Source organism: Schistocerca cancellata, chromosome 6, assembly GCF_023864275.1.
Source record: "Schistocerca cancellata isolate TAMUIC-IGC-003103 chromosome 6, iqSchCanc2.1, whole genome shotgun sequence".
NCBI lineage: Eukaryota > Metazoa > Arthropoda > Insecta > Orthoptera > Acrididae > Schistocerca > Schistocerca cancellata.
In genome coordinates, this window is record NC_064631.1 from 562,785,304 (window position 1) to 562,809,974 (window position 24,671).

Here is a 24,671-nt window from a genome sequence, read left to right on the forward strand (position 1 = left end):
AATTTGGCAATATCGTCAAATGCCATAATTTCAGTTTTCATTTATATCTCTCTTTTGAAGAATCGAAACATGTGCTCAAATCTAGAGATTCTGCAAATGTTAGTGCACTACTACTACGGAATGCAGGCAATTCAGAAATGCAGGGTTTTGTCGTCATTTTATGAACTTACACAAAATTTATATTTTCCTTGGCTTCCTCGCTGTTGGCCATATCAATATAAACATCTTCAGTACGTTCGATATGGCAGTTTTTGATTATTTCTGTATGTCTTTCCAACCTTCATGCAGTTCGACTGAAGTAGTACTGCACGTAGGCTCTTGCTCCTGCATTTCGCTCACTACCAAGCACACATCATTGCACTGTTCCATGGAAAACTGACATGACAGGTGAATGCATGATATAGCACAGAAACACAGGACATTCAGCTGGCGCTGACCAGTGTACATGAGGCAACAAAGCTATGAGGCAGGTGAATCACAGCACTTAGCAGGTAGCATATGTGACCTGAAGGTGTCTACTTTTATGACGGCCACTCTTCTAACAGACTGGATCCTACTGTGTAACTTTACCCAACTCTGATTTTAAAAATATCCATGTTACATCAAAGAAGACATGTATTTTTGTTCTTTGATTATGCAACAGTGAACAATGAGAATGTCGATTGTGAAGAAAAAATTCAGAATAGATATCTTTTCAATTAACTTATCTCTCACAGCATATTTATTGTTATACTACATCACCTAGATGTTATGACAAAGAAATTCAGTTGTTTTCGATCTTATTTTATTTTCATGGCGACATACTTACATTTTCGTCAGGTACTTGTTGAGGCCTTTCTTCCACACTTCAGTTCCAAGAATGTGTTCTATCATCCTTAGTACTGAGCCAGCTGAGGAGTAAAAGATTTTCAGTGAGATTTTGGAATTAGTAATCGAGTAAAACTATTTGTAAGTACTATTGGTTTCAACACAGAATCATCTAAACAATTAAGTTCAAAATAATATAGTTGTATGTTTCTCTCTGGTAAATCATCTCATGCATATGCACAGACACATAACCTCCATGATTACATAGGGAGCTACTGATTGTGCTATCACATTAAATGAGAAATAAGATGACAGGGGTCGCACTACGCAGCTGTTAATAACTTTCAGTGTTGCCATCGCAATGGGCCATGTCAGAACAATACTTGAGCTCTATACCTGAGGTGTTACTTAAATTGAGAATTATTTAGAAAATAGTAGATTATGCAGTCTTGTTTCTGTAGAAAAGGAAAGGTACAATAATGTCAAGAAAAGAATTATCCTTACATCATAACAAACTTAAAATCAGTTAGTGGAATGGGGAGAGGAACTAAATAACACCAAATTGGGAATGGTAGGGTTATTACAAGTACTATGGAATATTGAAGAAACAGAGTTTTATTACATAGGAAAAGAAGAACAGAAAATTTTAACGTGAATGTATGACAAAAGCTGAAGAACGAGTTTTCATTGCAAAGTTTCGATTAATAATGTATCATACACCTCAAAAATTAATGGATTTTTCCATAAAGAACATGCTAGTCTCTAAATTGTCTTAATTATATAATTTGTATAATAATGTATAAATGTATAACATGGATTTGATGAGGACTGAATCCAACTAAAATCAAAGTAATTGCATTGTATAAAAAAAGAAACTTTAATAATAATTTAATAATAATTTCAGTTAACTACAGAATATTAAATATAAAGCAAGAAATAACAACTTACAAGAGAAATCAAGAGTTTCATGCCAATGGTAACAAGAATATTACAGAACACACTGAATCAAATAAAACTATTTGCTTATGATCTTGATAGGATGACAGAAAGTAGAAAGGAAATTTGATTAGGGATACACCAGAAACCAGTAAGACTGGGAAGAAAACAAAATAGTATCTTACTTTGAAGAGACATATCATTTAATAAGTTCAGAGGGTCGGAGGCACAATGAAGAACAACAGAGAGACAACTGCATAGCCAATCGAAGCTATACTTAAAAGGCTGCATAGTTGAAGAGATGGATAAGAAATTTATATATTTAATAATGAGAATCATGACAATATATGTATTAATTCCTACAACAAAACTGCTTATTTAAAAATGTTAAAATAAAGTACTACCACACAGTAGTGAAAGTGCAATGCATAAATCGCAAAAATGTGTAGCATTGAATTATAAAAATGGAAAATTAGAACTATAACAAAAAGGATAAATAAGGAAAACGTTAGGTCACCTAAAACATCATAATTTTGGAATTAAGAAGTAGCAATCAAAAAATGAAAAAAATTGCTATTCTATGGACAGATTTACGTAATGGATGACAAGGATCTTCAAATATCTTTGATAAAAAGTGAACAACTGTCTGGATTCATGATGTCAAAAAAAAAAAATGTTTTGGTAAGAAACAGCATTAAACAAGAAGAAGTGAAGGAAAGAGAAATGTTTAGGAGGAGTGTTTTCAAGGGATGGAACATTTCCAAGGGGGTAAGGGAAAGAGAACACACTGGAAGCGGCCTGAAGGAAGGAAGGAAACCACAATATAACAGCCAAGGAATACTAGAAGAAAAGGAAGGAGCAATGAAAGATGAATTACAATTTGCAATGCATTCCCTAGGAGGCTGTAACGTTGAGAGCAAAGATTGTCATTCTGGAAGTTATGACATGTGAGGTACTCAAAACTGTTCAAGATATATGAAAAGGAAAGGAGGCAAAATATATTAAATTGTTAATGATGAAGAGTTGCAAAATTATTTACAAATTTCTGAGGATGAAGAGAATTTATTGAAATGGGAACAACTGTGTAATTCGTATAATACACAGGAGAAAACAGAAAGCTGTAGATGTAACAGCCGCTCACCGTTATGTACAAGATATTCACAAAAATATCACATACCACATAAAACAACACCATGTTTGGAACGCAAAGGAACAAGCTCTCTTTAGAAGCGTATACAACACCACAATCTGCAAGTCTTGAAACAAATTAAGTGATGGAACAATGAATATGTATTTGAGATTTATAGATTCTGAGAATATTTTTCACTTGGCTTCAACGAGATCTGTAGTGACGGCCCTTAAGAAATGAAACACTGACGCAAATTATGTTAATGTACTGAAGAGCATATACATGTCACTTCTGATTATGTGTCAGACTTCATCTAGACAATGGGGAATTCTCATCCGGAATGTGAAAACTTAAAGAGATCTCATATTATAAGAAAAGTTCTCAGAAGTTCTAGATACATTTTTCAGATATTTAAAAGGGGGGAAACAAATATGGAATACGCATTAATGGAACACTACTTCTTCTTCTTCTTCCTCCCATTTCTCTACAGATTATATGCAGGATTTCCCAGAAATATTTCAATAAACATCGAGAGATAACGTTATAGGAAGGGCAACCAGTGTCTTGTAGTCATCTTGGGTACTAATAAAATGCTTCAAATGTATTTAATCGTTTGATGTTGGATCACTACCGGTTTTGTAGCACTAAAAGCCGCATCTTCAAGTGAAGATCTGCGTAACGATGGAACCACAAGGAATAACAACCCTGAGATATGCAATGGCATGGTAAATTATTTTAAGATTTAATTTTTTTTTAAATATTAAAAACTTTTACACGAGGACATCGCCAAATGTTAGTACTCACATAAATAAGACATTAAAGCGGAACAGCTCGGAACCTTTTTACCCAAGATTCGTCGTCCTTCAGAACGAAATACCGCTAAAAGACGGTATTTCATAGAATAAAATAGCCAAATTCCAATATAACGGATGGGCCTAAACAAATCATACAACGGTGATCCATTACTAAGGAGAAAATAAGTGAAACTATTAAGACCTAATTTTGGGCCAGAGTGAAAAACCAGTAAGTGGTTGCTACAAAATGGAGGGGTGTTCTACCTGTACCAAATCCGTCAAATACATAGCTATTGACGGAAAAACGGAACTTGAAAACCGCACTTACAACTTTTCCGATCTTTACGAAATCGCCAACAGCGGATGCGGCCACGTGCTCTGTCATACTGAAAGCAGCAAAATAACACTTTGTCTGTGGACGGCTCGCTCATGCGCTGATGATGCGCGGGCTCGACCGAGGGATACACGAATGGTGAATGAGAACAAGGAATATTGGGATAAATAGTTTTTATGTTTTGTTGTTGTTTTGGGGAGGAGACCAGACAGCGAGGTCATCAGTCTCATCAGATTAGGGAAGGACGGGGAAAGAAATCGGCCTTGCCCTTTCAGAGGAACGTCCTGGCATTTACCTGGAGCGATTTAGGGAAATCACGGAAAACTTAAATCAGGATGGCTGGACGCTTGATTGAACCGTCGTCCTCCCGAATACGAGTCCAGCATGCTAGCCGCTGCGCCACCTCACTCGGTGGATAAATAGTACAAAAACTTTTTTTCTAAAAACAGTCTGTGGAATAACAATGTAATAGTGACAGCTGACATACTTTTCGTTAATAACGCCAGTAAGTTTTGCTAAAGCTAGAGCGTGAAAGAGGAACATCATATGCATTTATTACGGCAACGAAACAGATCTGCCGGCAGTGTCCACTGAACAAGCTTTTAAAAAAAACTGTAAGAAATTTAAAATTCTAAAAAAATATTGTTTCATAAAAATGTTTAGAAGAGTTTTTGTACTTTTTATCCCAATATTCCTTGTTCTAAGCGGCCGGGGTGGCCGAGTGGTTCTAGGCGCTACAGTCTGGAACCGCGCGACCGCTGCGGTCGCAGGTTCGAATCCTGCCTCGGGCGTGGATGTGTGAGATGTCCTTAAGTTAGTACGGTTTAAGTAGTTCTAAGTTCTAGGGGACTGATGACCTCAGAAGTTAAGTCCCATAGTGCTCAGAGCCATTGGAACCATTTGAACCTTGTTCTAATTCACCATTCGTGTATCCACCAAAAGACCACCTATCATCGCGCATCATCAGTACATGAACGAGCGTTCCACAGGCAAGCTGTTTACTTTCCTACCGTCAGTAAGACAGAACACACGGGTGCGTCCCCTTTTCGCGATTCCGTATAAATCAGAGAAACAGTAAGTGCGGTTTTCGGGTTCTGCTTTTCCGTCAGTAGCTATTTACGTGACAGATTTGGTCCAAGTAGAACATCCCTCCAATTCGTGGCAACCACTTATTGGTTTTTCACTGTGGCTCAAAATTAGTTCGTAACAGTTTCATTTATTTTCTCCTTAGTTGTGGATCACTGTGGTATGATTTGCTTAGGCCCATCCACTATATTGGAATCCGGCTGTTTTATTCAATTACATACAGTCTTTTTAGCGGTGTTTTGTTCTGACAGACAACGAATGTTGGGTAAAAAGATTCCGAGTTTCTCCGCTCTAATTTCTTAGTTATGTGAGTAATAATATTTTGATGTTCTCGGTTAAAAGTTTTTGATATTTAAAAACATTTTAATCTAAAATAATATTTTTATTTAATAAAATTGCAGCCAAATAGCCATATACAGTTACTTTGCTTAACATTTTACACTTACATTTTACATTTTTGCATATTCATTTATCGATTTCACTCTTTTACTGCACAGTTCTATGTGATATCGTTCACAGGCTTCGTTACACAGTTGACATACACATGTTGCGGTTGAGTCGTGATAAGTTTTGTTTTTGTAGATCAGATGATGAAAGCCGTGAGTAGAAAGTCTAGTTACAACATGTCGCTGTTCGAAGTTTGGTGCTGTCCATGTTTGTCATTGCTTCGGTGCTGTAAAACTCCGGCCATATTTTTTCTCGTTTGTCCTCCATGATCTTCAGTTGCTTTCTGGAAGCCGTGGTGTGTGGCATCATATATCGAAGTCTGATGTCTTCAATTAGGAATGTCTCTCTCGCTAGCAGGTACACTAGTCTAGACCTTGTTGTCTTTGAGAGACCTAGTGCTCTTTTTAGATAGGTCGATTTTACCTTTTCTAGTGTTTCTAGATTTTTTTCTGTCAGGTGGTCCCATATAACCTCCATCCCATAGGCCAGGATTGGCAAGATTTTTGCGTTGAATAATTTCATGGCCGTTTCTAGACTGAGTAGGCGGATGTTTTTGATGTCCTGTATTGCTATTATTGCTTGGGCTGCACGTTCTGTTGTATGTTTTGTGAAGCATTTGGCTGTTGGTTGCAATGTCACTCCTAGGTATTTAAAGTCTGATGAGATTTTTATTTTTTGTTCTCTTATACTGATTTCTGCATTCTTGGGTGTTTTGCCTCCTTTTCCGAAAATTACCATTTCTGTCTTTGCTATGTTTATGTGTACAGTGGAAATCTTAGGGTTATTATTCCTTCCGCATTTATTGTTATATAGACGTTCACTTGAAGACGTGGCTTTTAGTGCCACGAAACTGGTAGTGATCCAACAATAAAGGACTAAATACAGCTGAAGTGGTTTATTAATACCCAAGATGTAAACTTCGAGAGGTTGTACAGAGTGTTTTGAGACACAATCGAGGGTAGAAACCCGTGTCTGGAGACGTCACCCAAGCGGTTATAGCGACTGACTGTCACGATTGCCATAGGAGAAGATGGAGCTAGCTACTGCGCAAGAAGACCTTGTCTCCTACGAATGCGATGCTCTACGAGGGCTATTCGGAAAGTAAGGAACGATAGGTCGCGAAATGGAAACCACAGTGAAAATCAAATCTGTTTTATTTGCAACAGTTAGCTGCAATACCCAGCTACTTATCTCCATAGTCGGCGATCGGACTTGGAGGTTTGTCGCAGCGTTGTACCAAATTTCCAATACCCTCGATATAGAAGGCAGCTGACAGTGCTTTCCGCCAATTCTCTACGCTGGCCTACAGCTCGTTGTCTGTGCCAAAATGTTGTCTTCATAGCCAGTGGTTCATGTGAGCAGAGATGAAACTCAGAGGGAGACAATTACAGGCTGTATTGTGGGTAATCAAACGTATACAATTGAAAACGTTGCAGGAGCATCTTCATTGCCCCTGCAGAATGCGGCTGGGAATTGTCGTGAAGAAGAAAACGCACGACAGTTATGTAATATTGGCTGCATAGCTTCAGGCGAAATTTCTTACCAGGCCCTCGTACTTGGCGGGAGACACTATTGTTCTATGTATCTTTATGTGTTCCCAGAGCTAAAAAAAACTACGTAACGCGATCGACGGGCGTACTAGAGACACTGCCCAATACACCTGTGCAAAACTTCACCGGATTTTCACTGTGCTTTCCATTTCGCGACCGATCGTTCCTTACTTTCCGAATAACCCCAGTATTACCTCGGTGGACGACGGTATCGGACACGGATTCCCATCTGCAATTTATTGTTCTCCTGGAACTCTCTAAAATCTCCAAGGTTTTCCGGTATACCCTGATGTGAGTTACGAGAATTGCTGATACGTCTCGTGTGAAAGTGTCTTCATCAGTAAACAATATTAACGGGATTACTTGGCGGTTTGCAATTAGCCAGCGACAAAATTACAATCGTCTACCTTTGTCGCCTTTTGGAAGTATTGATTCTGCGGTGGATAATAAGGATAGAGGCCCTGACCACCTAATGTCCGAGACAGTCTTGTATGTGGACCATCGGCACATTTTGAAATTCTGTGTGTGTGTTTGTTGAAGAATAATGTCTTTTGATTCGTCCAAACTGTGTTCATTTGCACGTTGGGATGACGCATGTCTGTTGGGGACTGCAACCGTCTCGCGCTGTTCAGTGAAAACACGAGTACTTACTCCTGAGTCTGGTATTCTGGGATTAGGATATCGGCTGCTGTATTTTCCATTGCAAAATTTGCACAATAACATCACATTGCCACACTCATCGTTTGTAAACACGAGCAGAATGCTGTAACGATACAGTAGAATTTGAAAACAAGTCACATTCACCGTTGAAAAATTCAGTTACGTAAACTCAAGAAGAACGTCACAGCTTGATCTTCGGAACAAAAATGACAGTCGATATATGCGACGGTGGGTCAATAATAAGTCCAAACTGGGACAGAGGGACCAAAGTCGCGTGTACAATATATCCTCCTCGTAAATTTAAACAATTATCCATCTTTCGTCAAGGTGTTGAAAACCTGTAGCATAGCACTCTTACGCCAGCGTTCGCATGGAACGAATGATCTCTCGGGGATATAACAGGTTTACTCGGTTTCTTACATTGCTGCAACCCACAAGACCGATTTGTCATGGGGGAAGCGAAATATCCCTACAAAGGGAAACAATATGCCAAGACACACAGCAATTAAAGACAACAGCTGCCAGTGGCATCAATGGGGCTAACTTAAAATCTGTGCGAGGTAGGGATTCGAAGCAGGATCTCTGGCTTACTAGGCACAAGCCCTGCCTGCTACGCTATTCGGACCCAGTGATCACCACAATCGCACCACATATATAATTAAGGCGATCGCGGCCAATGATGCACATGCACACCAAGTTCGAAATGTTACGGGAATCGGCCAGATGCCGCGTGTAATGAGGCTAATGAGCAGGGGCACTACATCAGTAGTATGGGGTATACGAGGGGCGTTTGAAATGTTCGTGCAAAAATAAAAACTACTTACGTGTCTGGGGTAAACCTTATTTATTTTTCGACATAGTCTCCTTTCAAAAATGGTTCAAATGACTCTGGGCACTATGGGACTCAACTGCTGTGGTCATAAGTCCCCTAGAACTTAGAACTACTTAAACCTAACTAACCTAAAGACACCATGCCCGAGGCAGGATTCGAACCTGCGACCGTAGCGGTCGCACGGTTCCAGACTGGAGCGCCCAGAACCGGTCTCCTTTCAGACTTATACACTTCCTCCAACGCTGTTCTATTGATCCCTTACGAATAATAGGAATTGTCCAACTCTGCAAAATAGCTATTAGTTGCTGCGATCACCTCTCCGTTTGAATAAAATCTTTGTCCCGCCAGCCATTTCTTCAAATTGGGGAACAAATAGTAGTAAGAGGGAGCCAAGTCTGGAGAATAGGCAGGATGTGAAACGAGTTGGAATTCTGTTTCCATTAATTTTGCGAGCACAACTGCTGAGGTGTGTGCTGGTGCATTATCGTGATGCAAAAGGACTTCTTTGCGGCCAAATAGGCGGCGTTTTTCTTGCAGCTCGGTTTACAAACGCTCCAATAACGATGAATAATATGCACCTATAATATTTTTGCCCTTTTCCAGATAGCCGATGAGGATTATCCCTTGCGAATCCCAAAAGACAGTCACCATAACCCTTCCGACCGAAGGAATGGTATTCGCCTTTTTTGGTGCAGGTTCTCCCTTGGTAACCCATTCTTTAGATTATTCTTTGGTCTCAGGAGTATAGCAATGTATCCATGTTTCATCCACAGTGACGAAACGGCACTTAAAGTCCTGCGGATCCTTCCTGAACAGCTGCAAAACATCCTTGCAACACTTCACACGATTCCGTTTTTGGTCAAGCGTGAACAATCGCGGAACCCATCTTGCGGATAGTTTTCTCATGTCCAAATGTTTATGCAAAATATTACGTACCCGTTCATTCGAGATGCCCACAGTAATAGCAGTCTGATGCACCTTAAGTCTTCTGTCATCCATCAGCATATCATGGATTTTATCAATGATTTCTGGAGTCGTAACCTCCACAGGGCGTCCAGAACGTTCAGCATCACTTGTACCCATATGGCCGCTCCGAAAATTTTGAAACCACCTATAAACTGTTCTAATCGAAGGTGCAGTGTCACTGCAATGTTTATCAAGCTTCTCTTTAGTCTCCTGAGGCGTTTTGCCTTTCATAAAGTAATGTTTAATCACCACACGAAATTCTTTTTCGTCCATTTTTTGACAATCACTCGACTTCCTTGATTCACACGAATGCCAGACACAAAGTAATAGACCAATATGGCTGATACTTGGTGTGCGTTCTTTCCAAAGATACTACTAAATAAACATCACCTCGATATTCACCGGTGGTGCCATCTCTCAGACCTTGCACGGACTTTTCAAACGCCCCTCGTATCTTGAGAATTCGACTCTGATAGGAGAAATGCTAGGGTAGCCTGTGCAGGTGAAGAGACCACTGTGTCCGAATGGTGTAGTGATCAGTACATCTGCCTGATAAGCAGCAGACACGGTTCCAGAACCGAGTCTGCCACACTTTTTCAACTTATCCCATTGATATAAATCAGTGCCCAGTGGCAGCTAATGTCATTAACTCTTTTTGTGTCTTGATACATAGTGGCTGCAGGATCAAAAACTGTCTCTGTTCTTTCGGACTTCCCGAAAGAACGGGCACCACATATCAAAATAATGTGCCCTGTTTGTGACTTTGTTGCCTTTTGTTGAATTCATGTATCCAGCCTAAACAAATACTTCCATGAAACATAATTTTAACCATGTATAGGACGAATTTCGCTAAGGGAAAGCTTTATGGACAGTCTTTCGGCTCACAAAACTCGCATTGTTCTAGTCGGGTACACTCACCTGCCGTCTTGGTCTGACAGCAGATCATTAATACAGAATATTGTGTATCGGCTACCTTCGACGCGACATGTGCTGCCACCCTCTAGACACTAGTAGGCGGGAAATGTAAAACGATATCGGCATTCCGGAATTTATTTATTGACCACAATTGTACTATTGCTCCTCAAACAGCGTTAACTGAAGCTGTTGTAGCAGCACATCATGTGACCACGGTACAGGAGAGCGCGGAGGCGTTACCTTTGGCGTAAGCGATGTTGTCGAACTGGTCCGAGATCTGGGCTTGCGTGAGCACGGCGTCCTCTTGCGGCGTCATGGCGCGCGTGCTGAGGCGGCAGTCAGCAGACAGGCCCAGCTGCAACTCATCCAGCACAAATTGCTCGTCCAGACGCCACTCCGTCTCCACCTGTCAAAACACAAAGTGCAACATACCGAAACAGCACCAAAGTAGAAGCGCTGTGATCGTCAACCTGTAACGTCCCCTTAGAAAAATTATACGTGACTGTGCTTAAACTGATACACAATATTTTTTAGCGCAACGCAATCTGACTTTCAATAATCCCTACAAAAGAATGGCCCTGACTAACATTAACCTATACCTTTCACGAATCAGTTACCTCACAAAAATCTTCGTTACTCGAACTACTGCAATACAGCGAGCGCTACTACTGCCAGCTAAATAAAAGATTCTAATTACTGAAGGTACTAACTACTGATTGATAGGCATAGATAGCAAATAAAAGATTTTGATAGAGAACAAACAATGTATTTACCTTAATAGTGTTCAAAGGTCATAATATATATAGCAGTTCATGACATCCATTCTTACAAGTGTACTGTTTCTGATGGACACACATCCAGATCATCCGCTCTCAAAAATCCGCCATCTCACTTCCCCACATCCACCACTGCTGGCGGCTCACCTCCAACTGCGCAGCGCTACGCGCTGTTAACATCCAGCTGCCCAACACTACAATGGCAGACAACAATGCAAACTAGCCACAGACTGCACACAGCACAGCCAGTGATTTTCATACAGAGCGCTGCGTGGCGTTACAAATAAGAAAACCTAAACAGCCTACTTACAAACCCTAAGGTTTGATACAATTGCGTAAGCTACCACGACCTGCTTCAGTTCGAATAAAACCATTTTGGGCCTGAGATGACGTCAGTTTGAAACCAAAAACAGATTTTAAACCGATCTTTCGCCCCTCTTTGAAGTGGTACTCTTCACAGCCACTAAACTGTTGGTTTCGAGAAATGGTCTATCGTTCTATTTCGGCTGCCGGCTAATTTAGTCCAATGGGCTTCGTGTGTTCGCCAGTCAGAAGCTCCTCAAGGTACGACTTTATTTTGTTTTTTGGGTCATCAGTCTTATGATTGTTTTGATGCGGCCCGCTATGAGTTCCTCTCCTGTGCCAACCTTTCCATCTCAGTGTAGCACTTGTAGCCTACGTCCTCACTTATCTGCTGGATGAATTCCAACGTCTGTCTTCCTCTACAGTTTTTACCCTCTACATTTCCCTCTTGCACCATGTAAGTCATTCCCTAATGTTCTATCAGATGTCCCTTCATCCTGTCACTTCTCCTTGCCAGTATTTTCATATATTCCTTTCCTCGCCCATGCTACAAAGAACTCCCTCATTCCTTATGTTATAAGTCCACCTAATTTTCAACATTCTTCTGTAGCACCACATCTCGAAAGCTTCTGTTTCGGTTTTCTCACAGCCCATGTTTCACTACTCTACAGTGATGTGTTCCGAACATACATTCTCAGAAATTTCTCTCTCAAATTAAGACCTATGTTTGATACCAGGATACTTCTCCTGGCCAGGATTGCCCCTCTTTACCAACGCTAACTTGCTTTTTATATCCTCCTTGCTTCGTTCGCCAATAGTTACCTTCCTGCTTACATAGCAGAATTCCTTAACTTCATGTACAGGGTTATTACAAATGATTGAAGCGATTTCACAGCTCTACAATAACTTTATTATTTGAGATATTTTCACAATGCTTTGCACACACATACAAAAACTCAAAAAGTTTTTTTAGGCATTCACAAATGTTCGATATGTGCCCCTTTAGTGATTCGGCAGACATCAAGCCGATAATCAAGTTCCTCCCACACTCGGCGCAGCATGTCCCCATCAATGAGTTCGAAAGCATCGTTGATGCGAGCTCGCAGTTCTGGCATGTTTCTTGGTAGAGGAGGTTTAAACACTGAATCTTTCACATACCCCACAGAAAGAAATCGCATGGGGTTAAGTCGGGAGAGCGTGGAGGCCATGACATGAATTGCTGATCATGATCTCCACCACGACCGATCCATCGGTTTTCCAATCTCCTGTTTCAGAAATGCCGAGCATCATGATGGAAGTGCGGTGGAGCGCCATCCTGTTGAAAGATGAAGTTGGCGCTGTCGGTCTCCAGTTGTGGCATGAGCCAATTTTCCAGCATGTCCAGATACACGTGTCCTGTAACGTTTTTTTTGCAGAAGAAACGGGGCCGTAAACTTTAAACCGTGATATTGCACAAAACACGTTAACTTTTGGTGAATTGCGAATTTGCTGCACGAATGCATGAGGATTCTCTACCGCCCAGATTCGCACATTGTATCTGTTCACTTCACCATTAAGAAAAAATGTAGCTTCATCACTGAAAACAAGTTACGCACTGAACGCATCCTCTTCCATGAGCTATTGCAACTGCGCCGAAAATTCAAAGCGTTTGAATTTTTCATCGGGTGTCAGGGCTTGTAGCAATTGTATACGGTAAGGCTTCTGCTTTAGCCTTTTCCGTAAGATTTTCCAAACCGTCGGCTGTGGTACGTTTAGCTCCCTGCTTGCTTTATTCGTCGACTTCCGCGGGCTACGCGTGAAACTTGCCCGCACGCGTTCAACCGTATCTTCGCTCACTGCAGGCCGACCCGTTGATTTCCCCTTACAGAGACATCCAGAAACTTTAAACTGCGCATACCATCGCCGAATGGAGTTAGCAGTTGGTGGATCTTTGTTGAACTTCGTCCTGAAGTGTCGTTGCACTGTTACGACTGACTGATGTGAGTGGATTTCAAGCACGACATACGCTTTCTCGGCTCCTGTCGCCATTTTGTCTCACTGCGCTCTCGAGCGCTCTGGCGGCAGAAACCTGAAGTGCGGCTTCAGCCGAACAAAACTTTATCAGTTTTTCTACGTATCTGTAGTGTGTCGTGACCATATGTCAATGAATGGAGCTACAGTGAATTTATGAAATCGCTTCAATCATTTGTAATAGCCCTGTATATCGTGAACACCAGTTCTGATGTAAAGTTCCTTGCTGTTCTCATTTCATCTACTTCTTATTACTTTCGTCTTTATTTGGCTTACTCCCATTTCATATTGTGTACTCATTACCATTCACACCATTCTGCAGATGATGTAATTCTTCTTCACTTTCACTGACTATAGCAAAGTAATCAGCGAATCTTATCATTAATATCCTTTCACCCAGAATTTTAATCCCAGTCTTGAAGCTTTCTTTTATTTCCGTCATTAATTCTCCGACGTACAGATCGAACAACACAGGCGAAAGACTACATCCCTGTTTGACACCCTTTCTAATTCTACCTCTTCATTCTTGGTCTTTCATTTGTATTGTTCCCTCTTGGTTCTTGTCCATCCTGTATACTGCCAGCCTTTCCCTATAAATTATCCTTATTTTTCTCAGAATTTCGGACATCTTACATCGTTTTTCACTGTCGAAACCTTTTTCCAGCTCGACAGATCATTTGAATGTCTCATGGTTCTTTCTCAGTCTTGCTTCCATTATCATCCGCTCTGGTGCCTTTACCTTTCCTAAAGCCAAACTGATCGTCATCTGACAGATCCTCAGATTTCTTTTCCATTGTTCTTTGTATTATTCTTGTCAGCAACTTGGGTTGACGAGCTGTTAAGCTGATTGTGTATTCTCGCACTTGTCTCTCTTGCTATCTTTGAGATTTTTTGGATTAGCTTTTTCTAAAACTCTGATGTATATCGGCAGTCTCATACATTCCACTCACCAGCATGGACAGTCATTTTTAAATTCTCATTCTAATGCTGGATCCCCTGCCTCTTCCCTGTAAAACAGTATAAACAAGCAGCCACAGAAAAATTGTCTTGCAGCATCGATGTATTGCTACAAGTAAACGCAGGCCCGAGTAGAAGGCATCGATTCGTTGTTGTGAGAGTAGGAGAGGCCCTCTGTGTAACTACCAATGACGTCAGGTGTCACGTGAAAACCTAAATTGAAGGGTGTACAGGAAAGACCACCCCTAAAAATTAACTGTTCAGTTGCACTGAAGACTGCCACGGAAAGACTACTGGGACACCGTGTTTAACAGTTACTTCTAGTTACAAAATGACCCCGGCTTAGTGATCAAAAGGATTTAATTAAAAAGAAATGCAAACCGAATACTAGTTTGTCACTGATGCTTTCAAAACACCCCTTTGCAATATATTCTCGTGCTGATGGATATTTATCCCATCTGAAGTATTACCTGAACACGTCCATAAGGCTGCTTCACTTGTTAAAAAAACTTAACTGACGCTTTTCAGACATGGCCCATAGGCAGAAAAATAGAAAAAATGGTATAAACTATTGTGTAAAATGGTAATGTTACAGACGTCAGTACTACAGTTACCACTTGACACGATACTTTTTATCAGGTTTGTTTGCACCATACCCGAAAATCACCAATGAAGTATTTACACTCCCTGATAAAAGAAGCGAACCATCTACAAGGGAAGGATACTTCATAGGTGAGAGGGTATGTGATGTTATTTCATTGATTACAAAGTCGAGTCAAATTTTCAAAGATCTTCGTAGTGCGGGTCGTCTTGTCAGTACGACGTTACACCATCATTGGCCTGCATTCATGCACTGATTTGGTTGGGCAGGGTGTCATAAAGCCGTTGTATCTTGTCACGAGTCAGACTGGCCAAAACTTGATACACTATGTGATCAAAAGTATCCGGACACCTGGCTGAAAATGACTTACAAGTTCGTGGCGCCCTCCATCGGTAATGATGGAATTCAATACGGTATTGGCCCACCCTTAGCCTTGATGACAGCTTTCACTCTCGCGGGCATACGTTCAGTCAGGTCCTGGAAGGTTTCTTGGGGGATGGCTGCCGATTCTTCACGGAGTGCTGCACTGAGGAGACGAAAAGACGTCGGTCGGTGAGGCCTGACACGAAGTCAGCGTTCCAAAATATCCTATAGGTGTTCTATAGAATTCAGGTGAGGACTCTGTGCAGGCCAGTCCATTACAGGGATGTTATTGTAGTGTAACCACTCCGCCACAGGCCGTGCACTGTGAACAGGTGCTCAACCGTGTTGAAAGATGCAGTCGCCACCCCCGAATTGTTCTTCAACAGTGGGGAGCAAGAAGGTGCTTAAAACATCAATGTAGGCCTGTGCTGTGATAGTGCCACGCATAACAACAAGAGGTGCAAGCCCCTCCATGAAAAATACGACCACACCATAACACCATCGTCTCCTAATTTTACTGTTGGCACTACATACGCTGGCTGATGACGTTCACTGGGCATTCGCCATACCCACACCCTGCCATCGGATCGTCACTAATGACTACTGAAGTCGCTGATATCGAGTACCTAGCAGTAGGTGGCAGCACAATGCACCTAATATTAAAAACGTATTAAAACGTATTTTTCGGGGTGTCCGGATACTTTTGATCACATAGTGTATCTTGTATACTCGTTCTCGGGTAGAGTTGACGTCCAATCTAGTACCACATGTGTTCCATTTGGGACTGATCTAGGGGCTCTTGCTGACCACAGAAGCACATACGCATACGGCTGATACAGTCACTTTCCGTATGTGTATAGGCATAATCCTGTTGAAAGATGGCACCACGATACTGTCGCACGAGAGATAAATCAAAGTTTCCTCAGTCACTACTATTCAGGACCTGAAGTGATAGCCGATGGCTCCCCACTCCATGACGGCAGAACTGCGCCTCTCAAAAACATTTGGTGAATAGGACTTCCCACAGGTTGCCACCTTACTCACCAATGCTGGTCATCATCTGTGGTGCAGAATCGCGATTCTTTTCTGAGCACTAAGGAAGCCATTCATCGGCAGTCTATGCCTCCCGACCACGATATCATTCCAATTGCAGGAGCTTGTGGTGTTAACCGCAGCCCACACATGGGACGATGGCCTCCTGATCCAGATGCTGCTGGTCTCTGACCGATGGTGCAAGATGACACAGAATGTTGCAGAGGGCTCAGTACTCGTTGCCAGATGACAGGACCAAATGATATGGTCAGTGGTTAGCACACTGAACACGCATGCGGTTGACGGCAGTACAGATCCCTGCCTGGCCATCCAAATTTACATTTTCCGTGATTTGTCTAAATATTTTGTAGCGTATGCCTGGGCACTTCCTTTGAAAAGGGCACAGCCGATTTCTCTTCCCCATCCTTTCTCAGTCTGAGTTTGTCCTCCGTCTCCAATGACTGCGCTGTCAACGGGGCGTCATACTCTAATCTTCCTTCCTTCTTTCATTCCTTCCTGTGGCAGGTGCAGATTTGAAGGCGGGTACGATGTACTTCATAATACGGCGACACGCCCTCGTGGTGGTCAGACGCTGTCGACCGGAATCTTGACGACAATTATGCCTGTCCTCACTTTGTCGTGCAGACCACCATCGGGCTGCTGTCACATCTGAATACCCGAAAAGTCTGCATACTGTGCGTTTTGACCAGCGTGCCCAAATGGAGAGCTGTAATGAGCCCCTCTCAGACTCTTTCAGGTGCTGGTAATGCTGTCTCACACGAGTTCACTGCATCTCTACAGTGGTCATACGACATCTAGCTTTGTTCACGTTCCTTACACTGTCGAGTCACATTAATGTGACCATCGTCTAAGTTCTACGTCAGCGTGCAATACCCACTCACAGACTGCAGGTGTCACCACTATTAGTGGATGGTACATTAAGGCTTTCGGTGGGGAACTAGGAGAAATTGCAGTCGTTGTCCTAATGTAGAAACGGAGCAATTTATCTGACGTACAAAAGGGCATCATCATTGTCAGTCAGGCCAAGGGTGGAAGCATTTCCAAAACGGCTAAGCCTGTAAAATGTTCGCATGCCACCGAGATTAAAGTACACACAGGTGACGAAAGTCATGGGGAACCTCCTAATATCGTGTCGGACTTCTTTTTGCGCGGTGTAATGCAGCGACTCGACGTAGCATGGATTCAACAAGTCGTTGGAAGTTCCCTGCAGAAACACTGAGCCATGCTGTCTCTATAGCCGTCCATAACTGCATGGATTCAACAAGTCGTTGGAAGTTCCCTGCAGAAACACTGAGCCATGCTGTCTCTATAGCCGTCCATAACTGCATGGATTCAACAAGTCGTTGGAAGTTCACTGCAGAAACACTGAGCCATGCTGTCTCTATAGCCGTCCATAACTGCATGGATTCAACAAGTCGTTGGAAGTTCCCTGCAGAAACACTGAGCCATGCTGTCTCTATAGCTGTCCATAACTGCATGGATTCAACAAGTCGTTGGAAGTTCCCTGCAGAAACACTGCGCCATGCCGTCTCTATAGCCGTCCATAACTGCATGGATTCAACAAGTCGTTGGAAGTTCCCTGCAGAAACACTGAGCCATGCTGTCTCTATAGCCGTCCATAACTGCATGGATTCAACAAGTCGTTGGAAGTTCCCTGCAGAAACACTGAGCCATGCTGTCTCTATAGCCGTCCATAACTGCATGGATTCAACAAGTCGTTGGAAGTTCCCTGCAGAAACACTGAGCCATGCTGTCTCTATAACCGTCCATATCTGCATGGATTCAACAAGTCGTTGGAAGTTCCATGCAGAAACACTGAGCCATGCTGTCTCTATAGCCGTCCATAACTGCATGGATTCAACAAGTCGTTGGAAGTTCCCTGCAGAAACACTGCGCCATGCTGTCTCTATAGCCGTCCATAACTGCATGGATTCAACAAGTCGTTGGAAGTTCCCTGCAGAAACACTGAGCCATGCTGTCTCTATAGCCGTCCATAACTGCATGGATTCAACAAGTCGTTGGAAGTTCCCTGCAGAAACACTGAGCCATGCTGTCTCTATAGCCGTCCATAACTGCATGGATTCAACAAGTCGTTGGAAGTTCCCTGCAGAAACACTGAGCCATGCTGTCTCTATAGCCGTCCATAACTGCATGGATTCAACAAGTCGTTGGAAGTTCCCTGCAGAAACACTGAGCCATGCTGTCTCTATAGCCGTCCATAACTGCATGGATTCAACAAGTCGTTGGAAGTTCCCTGCAGAAACACTGAGCCATGCTGTCTCTATAACCGTCCATAACTGCATGGATTCAACAAGTCGTTGGAAGTTCCCTGCAGAAACACTGAGCCATGCTGTCTCTATAGCCGTCCATAACTGCATGGATACAACAAGTCGTTGGAAGTTCCCTGCAGAAACACTGCGCCATGCTGTCTCTATAGCCATCCATAACTGCATGGATTCAACAAGTCGTTGGAAGTTCCCTGCAGAAACACTGAGCAATGCTGTCTCTATAGCCGTCCATAACTGCATGGATTCAACAAGTCGTTGGAAGTTCCCTGCAGAAACACTGAGCCATGCTGTCTCTATAGCCGTCCATAACTGCATGGATTCAACAAGTCGTTGGAAGTTCCCTGCAGAAACACTGAGCCATGCTGTCTCTATTGCCATCCATAACTGCATGGATTCAACAAGTTGTTGGAAGTTCCCTGCAGAAACACTGAGCCATGCTGTCTCTATAGCCGTCCATAACTGCATGGATTCAACAAGTCGTTGGAAGTTCCCTGCAGAAACACTGAGCCATGCTGTCTCTATAGCCGTCCATAACTGCATGGATTCAACAAGTCGTTGGAAGTTCCCTGCAGAAACACTGAGCCATGCTGTCTCTATAGCCGTCCATAGCTGCATGGATTCAACAAGTCGTTGGAAGTTCCCTGCAGAAACACTGAGCCATGCTGTCTCTATAGCCGTCCATAACTGCATGGATTCAACAAGTCGTTGGAAGTTCCCTGCAGAAACACTGAGCCATGCTGTCTCTATAGCCGTCCATAACTGCATGGATTCAACAAGTCGTTGGAAGTTCCCTGCAGAAACACTGAGCCATGCTGTCTCTATAACCGTCCATAACTGCATGGATTCAACAAGTCGTTGGAAGTTCCCTGCAGAAACACTGAGCCATGCTGTCTCTATAGCCGTCCATAACTGCATGGATTCAACAAGTCGTTGGAAGTTCCCTGCAGAAACACTGCGCCATGCTGTCTCTATAGCCATCCATAACTGCATGGATTCAACAAGTCGTTGGAAGTTCCCTGCAGAAACACTGAGCAATGCTGTCTCTATAGCCGTCCATAACTGCATGGATTCAACAAGTCGTTGGAAGTTCCCTGCAGAAACACTGAGCCATGCTGTCTCTATAGCCGTCCATAACTGCATGGATTCAACAAGTCGTTGGAAGTTCCCTGCAGAAACACTGAGCCATGCTGTCTCTATAGCCGTCCATAACTGCATGGATTCAACAAGTTGTTGGAAGTTCCCTGCAGAAATACTGAGCCATACTGTCTCTATAGCCGTCCATAACTGCATGGATTCAACAAGTCGTTGGAAGTTCCCTGCAGAAACACTGAGCCATGCTGTCTCTATAGCCGTCCATAACTGCATGGATTCAACAAGTCGTTGGAAGTTCCCTGCAGAAACACTGAGCCATGCTGTCTCTATAGCCGTCCATAACTGCATGGATTCAACAAGTCGTTGGAAGTTCCCTGCAGAAATACTGAGCCATGCTGTCTCTATAGCCGTCCATAACTGCATGGATTCAACAAGTCGTTGGAAGTTCCCTGCAGAAACACTGAGCCATGCTGTCTCTATAGCCGTCCATAACTGCATGGATTCAACAAGTCGTTGGAAGTTCCCTGCAGAAACACTGAGCCATGCTGTCTCTATAGCCGTCCATAACTGCATGGATTCAACAAGTCGTTGGAAGTTCCCTGCAGAAACACTGAGCCATGCTGTCTCTATAGCCGTCCATAACTGCATGGATTCAACAAGTCGTTGGAAGTTCCCTGCAGAAACACTGAGCCATGCTGTCTCTATAGCCATCCATAACTGCATGGATTCAACAAGTCGTTGGAAGTTCCCTGCAGAAATACTGAGCCATGCTGTCTCTATAGCCGTCCATAATTGCATGGATTCAACAAGTCGTTGGAAGTTCCCTGCAGAAACACTGAGCCATGCTGTCTCTATAGCCGTCCATAACTGCATGGATTCAACAAGTCGTTGGAAGTTCCCTGCAGAAACACTGAGCCATGCTGTCTCTATAGCCGTCCATAACTGCATGGATTCAACAAGTCGTTGGAAGTTCCCTGCAGAAACACTGAGCCATGCTGTCTCCATAGCCGTCCATAACTGCGAAAGTAATCCGGTGCAGGATTTTGTGCACGACCTGTCCTCTCCTTTACAATGATAAGCCAAAATATTATGACTACTACTCACCGTGGCGTTGGATGCCGCCAGGTGGCGTTGCGGGCATGTGACGCGGTAAAAGAAGTATGTAAGAGAAGCAGACGCTGACAGGTGTCACACTAGTTAAGATATGGGCTGCAAATGGGGAAATAGATTCAGATAAGCCATGCTGACGAAGGGCAGATTATTATTACGCAAAGGTTGTGAACGAGTATCTCGAAAATGGCGAAGCTGGTCGAATGTTCACGTGCTTCTGTCGTGACCGTCTATGGAGAGAGGTAGGAGGATACTGAAACTACGTCAATGCGACAAATGGTTGGACGTCCACGACTCTTCACAGAATACGGGGCTCGGAAGTTTGTCTGCTCTGTAAAGTAGGATAGGTGGTGATCTGCGGCATCTCTGCCGAAAGTGCCCAATGCTGATGCACGCACAAGTGTTTCAGAACACACCGTTCATTTTACATTGTCGAATATGGAGGTCCTCAGCAATCCACTCCTACGTTTTCACTTGTTGACCCAACGACATCATCTGTTACGACTGCAGTGAGCACGGAGCAATCGGAATTCAACCATCGATCAATGGAACCCTGTCCGCTCTTCTTCTTTTTTTTTTCCTTTAGTGGGTTTCGATTCCCCCTAAAGGGGGCGGGCTGGCAGCAGCTTATTACGCCGCTCTTCAGCCTACAGAATTTTTTAAAAAGATGAAGATAATAAAAAATAATAACAGTTGGCGATAAAATCGGTGACTTAAAGGTAAAAACGGCAGAAAATTCTGGAGCGTAAAACATAAAACACAGTGTCGATGAAGCTAATAAAACACACAGAAAGCAGAAAAACAATAGACAGACAATTAAAAAAACACGGCGACAGTCTGGGTTCTGTTCGCAAGAGATACAAAAAGCACACCCAGCGACAGCATGATTTCTGTTCGCAACACTGGGGAAGGACGCACAACACCGAACACTCACTTAAACACTGCGCTAAAAGTTGTCACCAATATGACATACACACACAGGTGGGGGAAACTGCTCAGATGACGGGAAAAAAGGGGGGGGGGGAAAGGAGAGGAAAAGTGAAGGGGGAGGGGGGAAATGAGCCAATGGAAGAGGAGGATCCATAAGAGGGGTGGGGGGTGCTGAGCAGACGGGTCAGGGATTGGGGTAGGCAGAGGAGGGGAGTACAAAAGGACTTGGGGGGGGGAGAGAAAGGAGATAATAGGCGGAGACAAAACACAGAATGGAAGGGGGGAGGAAGAGGGAGCCCAGGGAAAGGACGGAGGAAAGGAGGGGGGGGGTGGAAGATCAGAGTTGATAGGAAGGATAAATGGAGGGAGAGAGGGCATCATCCGGGAGGGGGAGCTGATGGAAGCCACCTTGGGAAAGGAGATCCGCTCTTCGTGTAAATCACACTTTTGCTATGCTCGGTCACTTGAGTACAAATGAGAGTTTCGCCAGTGCACTACCCTTTTATACCTTGTGTACGCGATACCACAACCTCATTGTATACTTTGTTTACAACGAAAGTTTTTGAAAGTGGGTCTCATGTATTTTCGTGTCATATTTCCTTTTGGACGGCACATATCGATTACTTATTGTCTCGTCTCCACAAACGCCGTCATCGAAAGTTGCGGCGCGCGCAGCGCAGTCTGGTGGGAGTAGTCTTACGTTATTCGACACATTCTCCTACGTTTGCATGGGAGCAGGAAGTCCACAAATGGCTGCAAATGGTCTCGAAGTAGCCGAAAATAATTATTTACAGCCAATGACGGTTCATAAGACCCAGCTCACTCCGTGTAAACACAGCCCATACCATTATGGAGCCACCACGAGCCCGCACACTGTCTTGTTAACAACTTGGGCCCATGGCTTCGTGGTGTCGGCGCTACTGTAGCCCCTACCGTCAGCTCGTAGCAACTAAAATCGTGACTCATCTGAGCAGGCCATGGTCTTCCAGTAGTCCAGGCTCCACGTCACTGCTCTCGGTCGTTAAGTGAAGGCCGCCGGCTACGGCGTTAATCGTGGTGAGAGGTAATGCTTGAAACTGTTGTATTCTCAGCACACTCTTAACATTGTGCACCTCGGAATATTGAATTCCGTAACGATTTCCAAACTGTAATGTACGTACCATGATTCTAGATTCAACTGTCACTCCGCATTCTAAGTTTGTTGATGCTCGTCGTGCGGCCATAAACACGTCGGTAAACTTTCCACATGAATCACCTGAGTACAAATGACAGCTTCGCCAGTGCACTACCCTTTTATACCGTATGTATGCGATACCACCGCCATCTATATATGTGCATATCGCTATCCCAAGAATTTTGCCACCTCAGTGTATACTTTATTTACAAAGAAAGTGTCTACTGGTGCGTCTCATGTGTTTTCGTGTTATATTACCGTTCGGACGGAATATACCGATAACTTATTGTCCCGTCGAATTAATTCACGCCTGACGACAGGCAACGCAATGAACAATTTCCAAAATGGGCTACTGTCGTTTCGCAGCAGCAACGTCAATGAAATGCACGCACCTTATTTTACGTCTATATTAACGTTCAACGAGTCACTAATGCTGCCCATGTTGAGCATGTACTCCAACCACTGATTGGTGTCCGTTTTCTGTAGTTCTTGTAGGTTTTGCACAGTCATATTTTGTGACCCCTGAGGTACTGATGAATAAAAGTAAAGCAGTCATCAATCTGTAGAGTGTTTTGAACACCACAGTGCCTTACTGGGCAAGGTCCTGTTGAAGGTGGTCTGCCGTTGTCTTCCTCAAACCTTTGAACATCGAGGCAGTTACATCGGAGGCTACAGTTTAATGTGAATTCCGGACCACTGTGAAATTCGGCGTTTTCACATCATCAAACATTGCCAAAAATGCAAGAACTGATACATGACAGAACAAAATCAAAGGAATGACCAGGAACTGAATGCGAGACCTTTTCATTATGAGTCTAGCACCTTACCACTGACCCAGCGAGTCACTTTACTAGCGTCTGTTTAGAATATAAAATACGCTTGTTCAGAAAACTTTCAGCCTCCAGGAAACAGGTAGTTGGCGGGGGCGTGAAACTTGCTGGAATAACAGGCGAGAGGAACTCACAGCGTGCGTATTGAAGTACTCGAAGAAGGTGGCGAAGCCCTCGTTAAGCCAAAGAACGTTCCACCAGGAAGGTCCCACCAGGTCGCCGAACCACTGGTGCGCGTACTCGTGAGAGATGACGTTCGCCACGCTCTTCCGGTACGACGTGGGCGTCTCTCGCTCATCCACCAGAATGCGGCGCTCCCTGCAATAAACAAGTCAAGTCATGATTTTTTGCATTACGAAGCCAGGAGAGCACTAGACCCCCATTCGGGCTTTCGCGAGGCGCTACAGCGGACATACTCCAAAAGAAACGCATACTACACTCCTGGAAATTGAAATAAGAACACCGTGAATTCATTGTCCCAGGAAGGGGAAACTTTATTGACACATTCCTGGGGTCAGATACATCACATGATCACACTGACAGAACCACAGGCACATAGACACAGGCAACAGAGCATGCACAATGTCGGCACTAGTACAGTGTACATCCACTTTTGGCAGCAATGCAGGCTGATATTCTCCCATGGAGACGATCGTACAGATGCTGGATGTAGTCCTGTGGAACGGCTTGCCATGCCATTTCCACCTGGCGCCTCAGTTGGACCAGCG

General features: G+C 43.4%; 1 protein-coding gene across 1 annotated transcript in view; it reads right to left on the minus strand.

The window, feature by feature from the left end:
* LOC126088430 (aminopeptidase N-like) overlaps positions 1 to 24,671 on the minus strand; it is a 168,901-nt gene that overhangs the window by 82,343 nt on the left and 61,887 nt on the right. Inside the window, exons 6-8 of the mRNA XM_049906574.1 lie at positions 24,078 to 24,261; positions 10,697 to 10,862; positions 809 to 890 (exon numbers count right to left, since the gene is read on the minus strand). Coding sequence (XP_049762531.1) covers positions 809 to 890; positions 10,697 to 10,862; positions 24,078 to 24,261 — 432 coding nt within the window. The remainder of the gene's footprint in view (positions 1 to 808; positions 891 to 10,696; positions 10,863 to 24,077; positions 24,262 to 24,671) is intronic.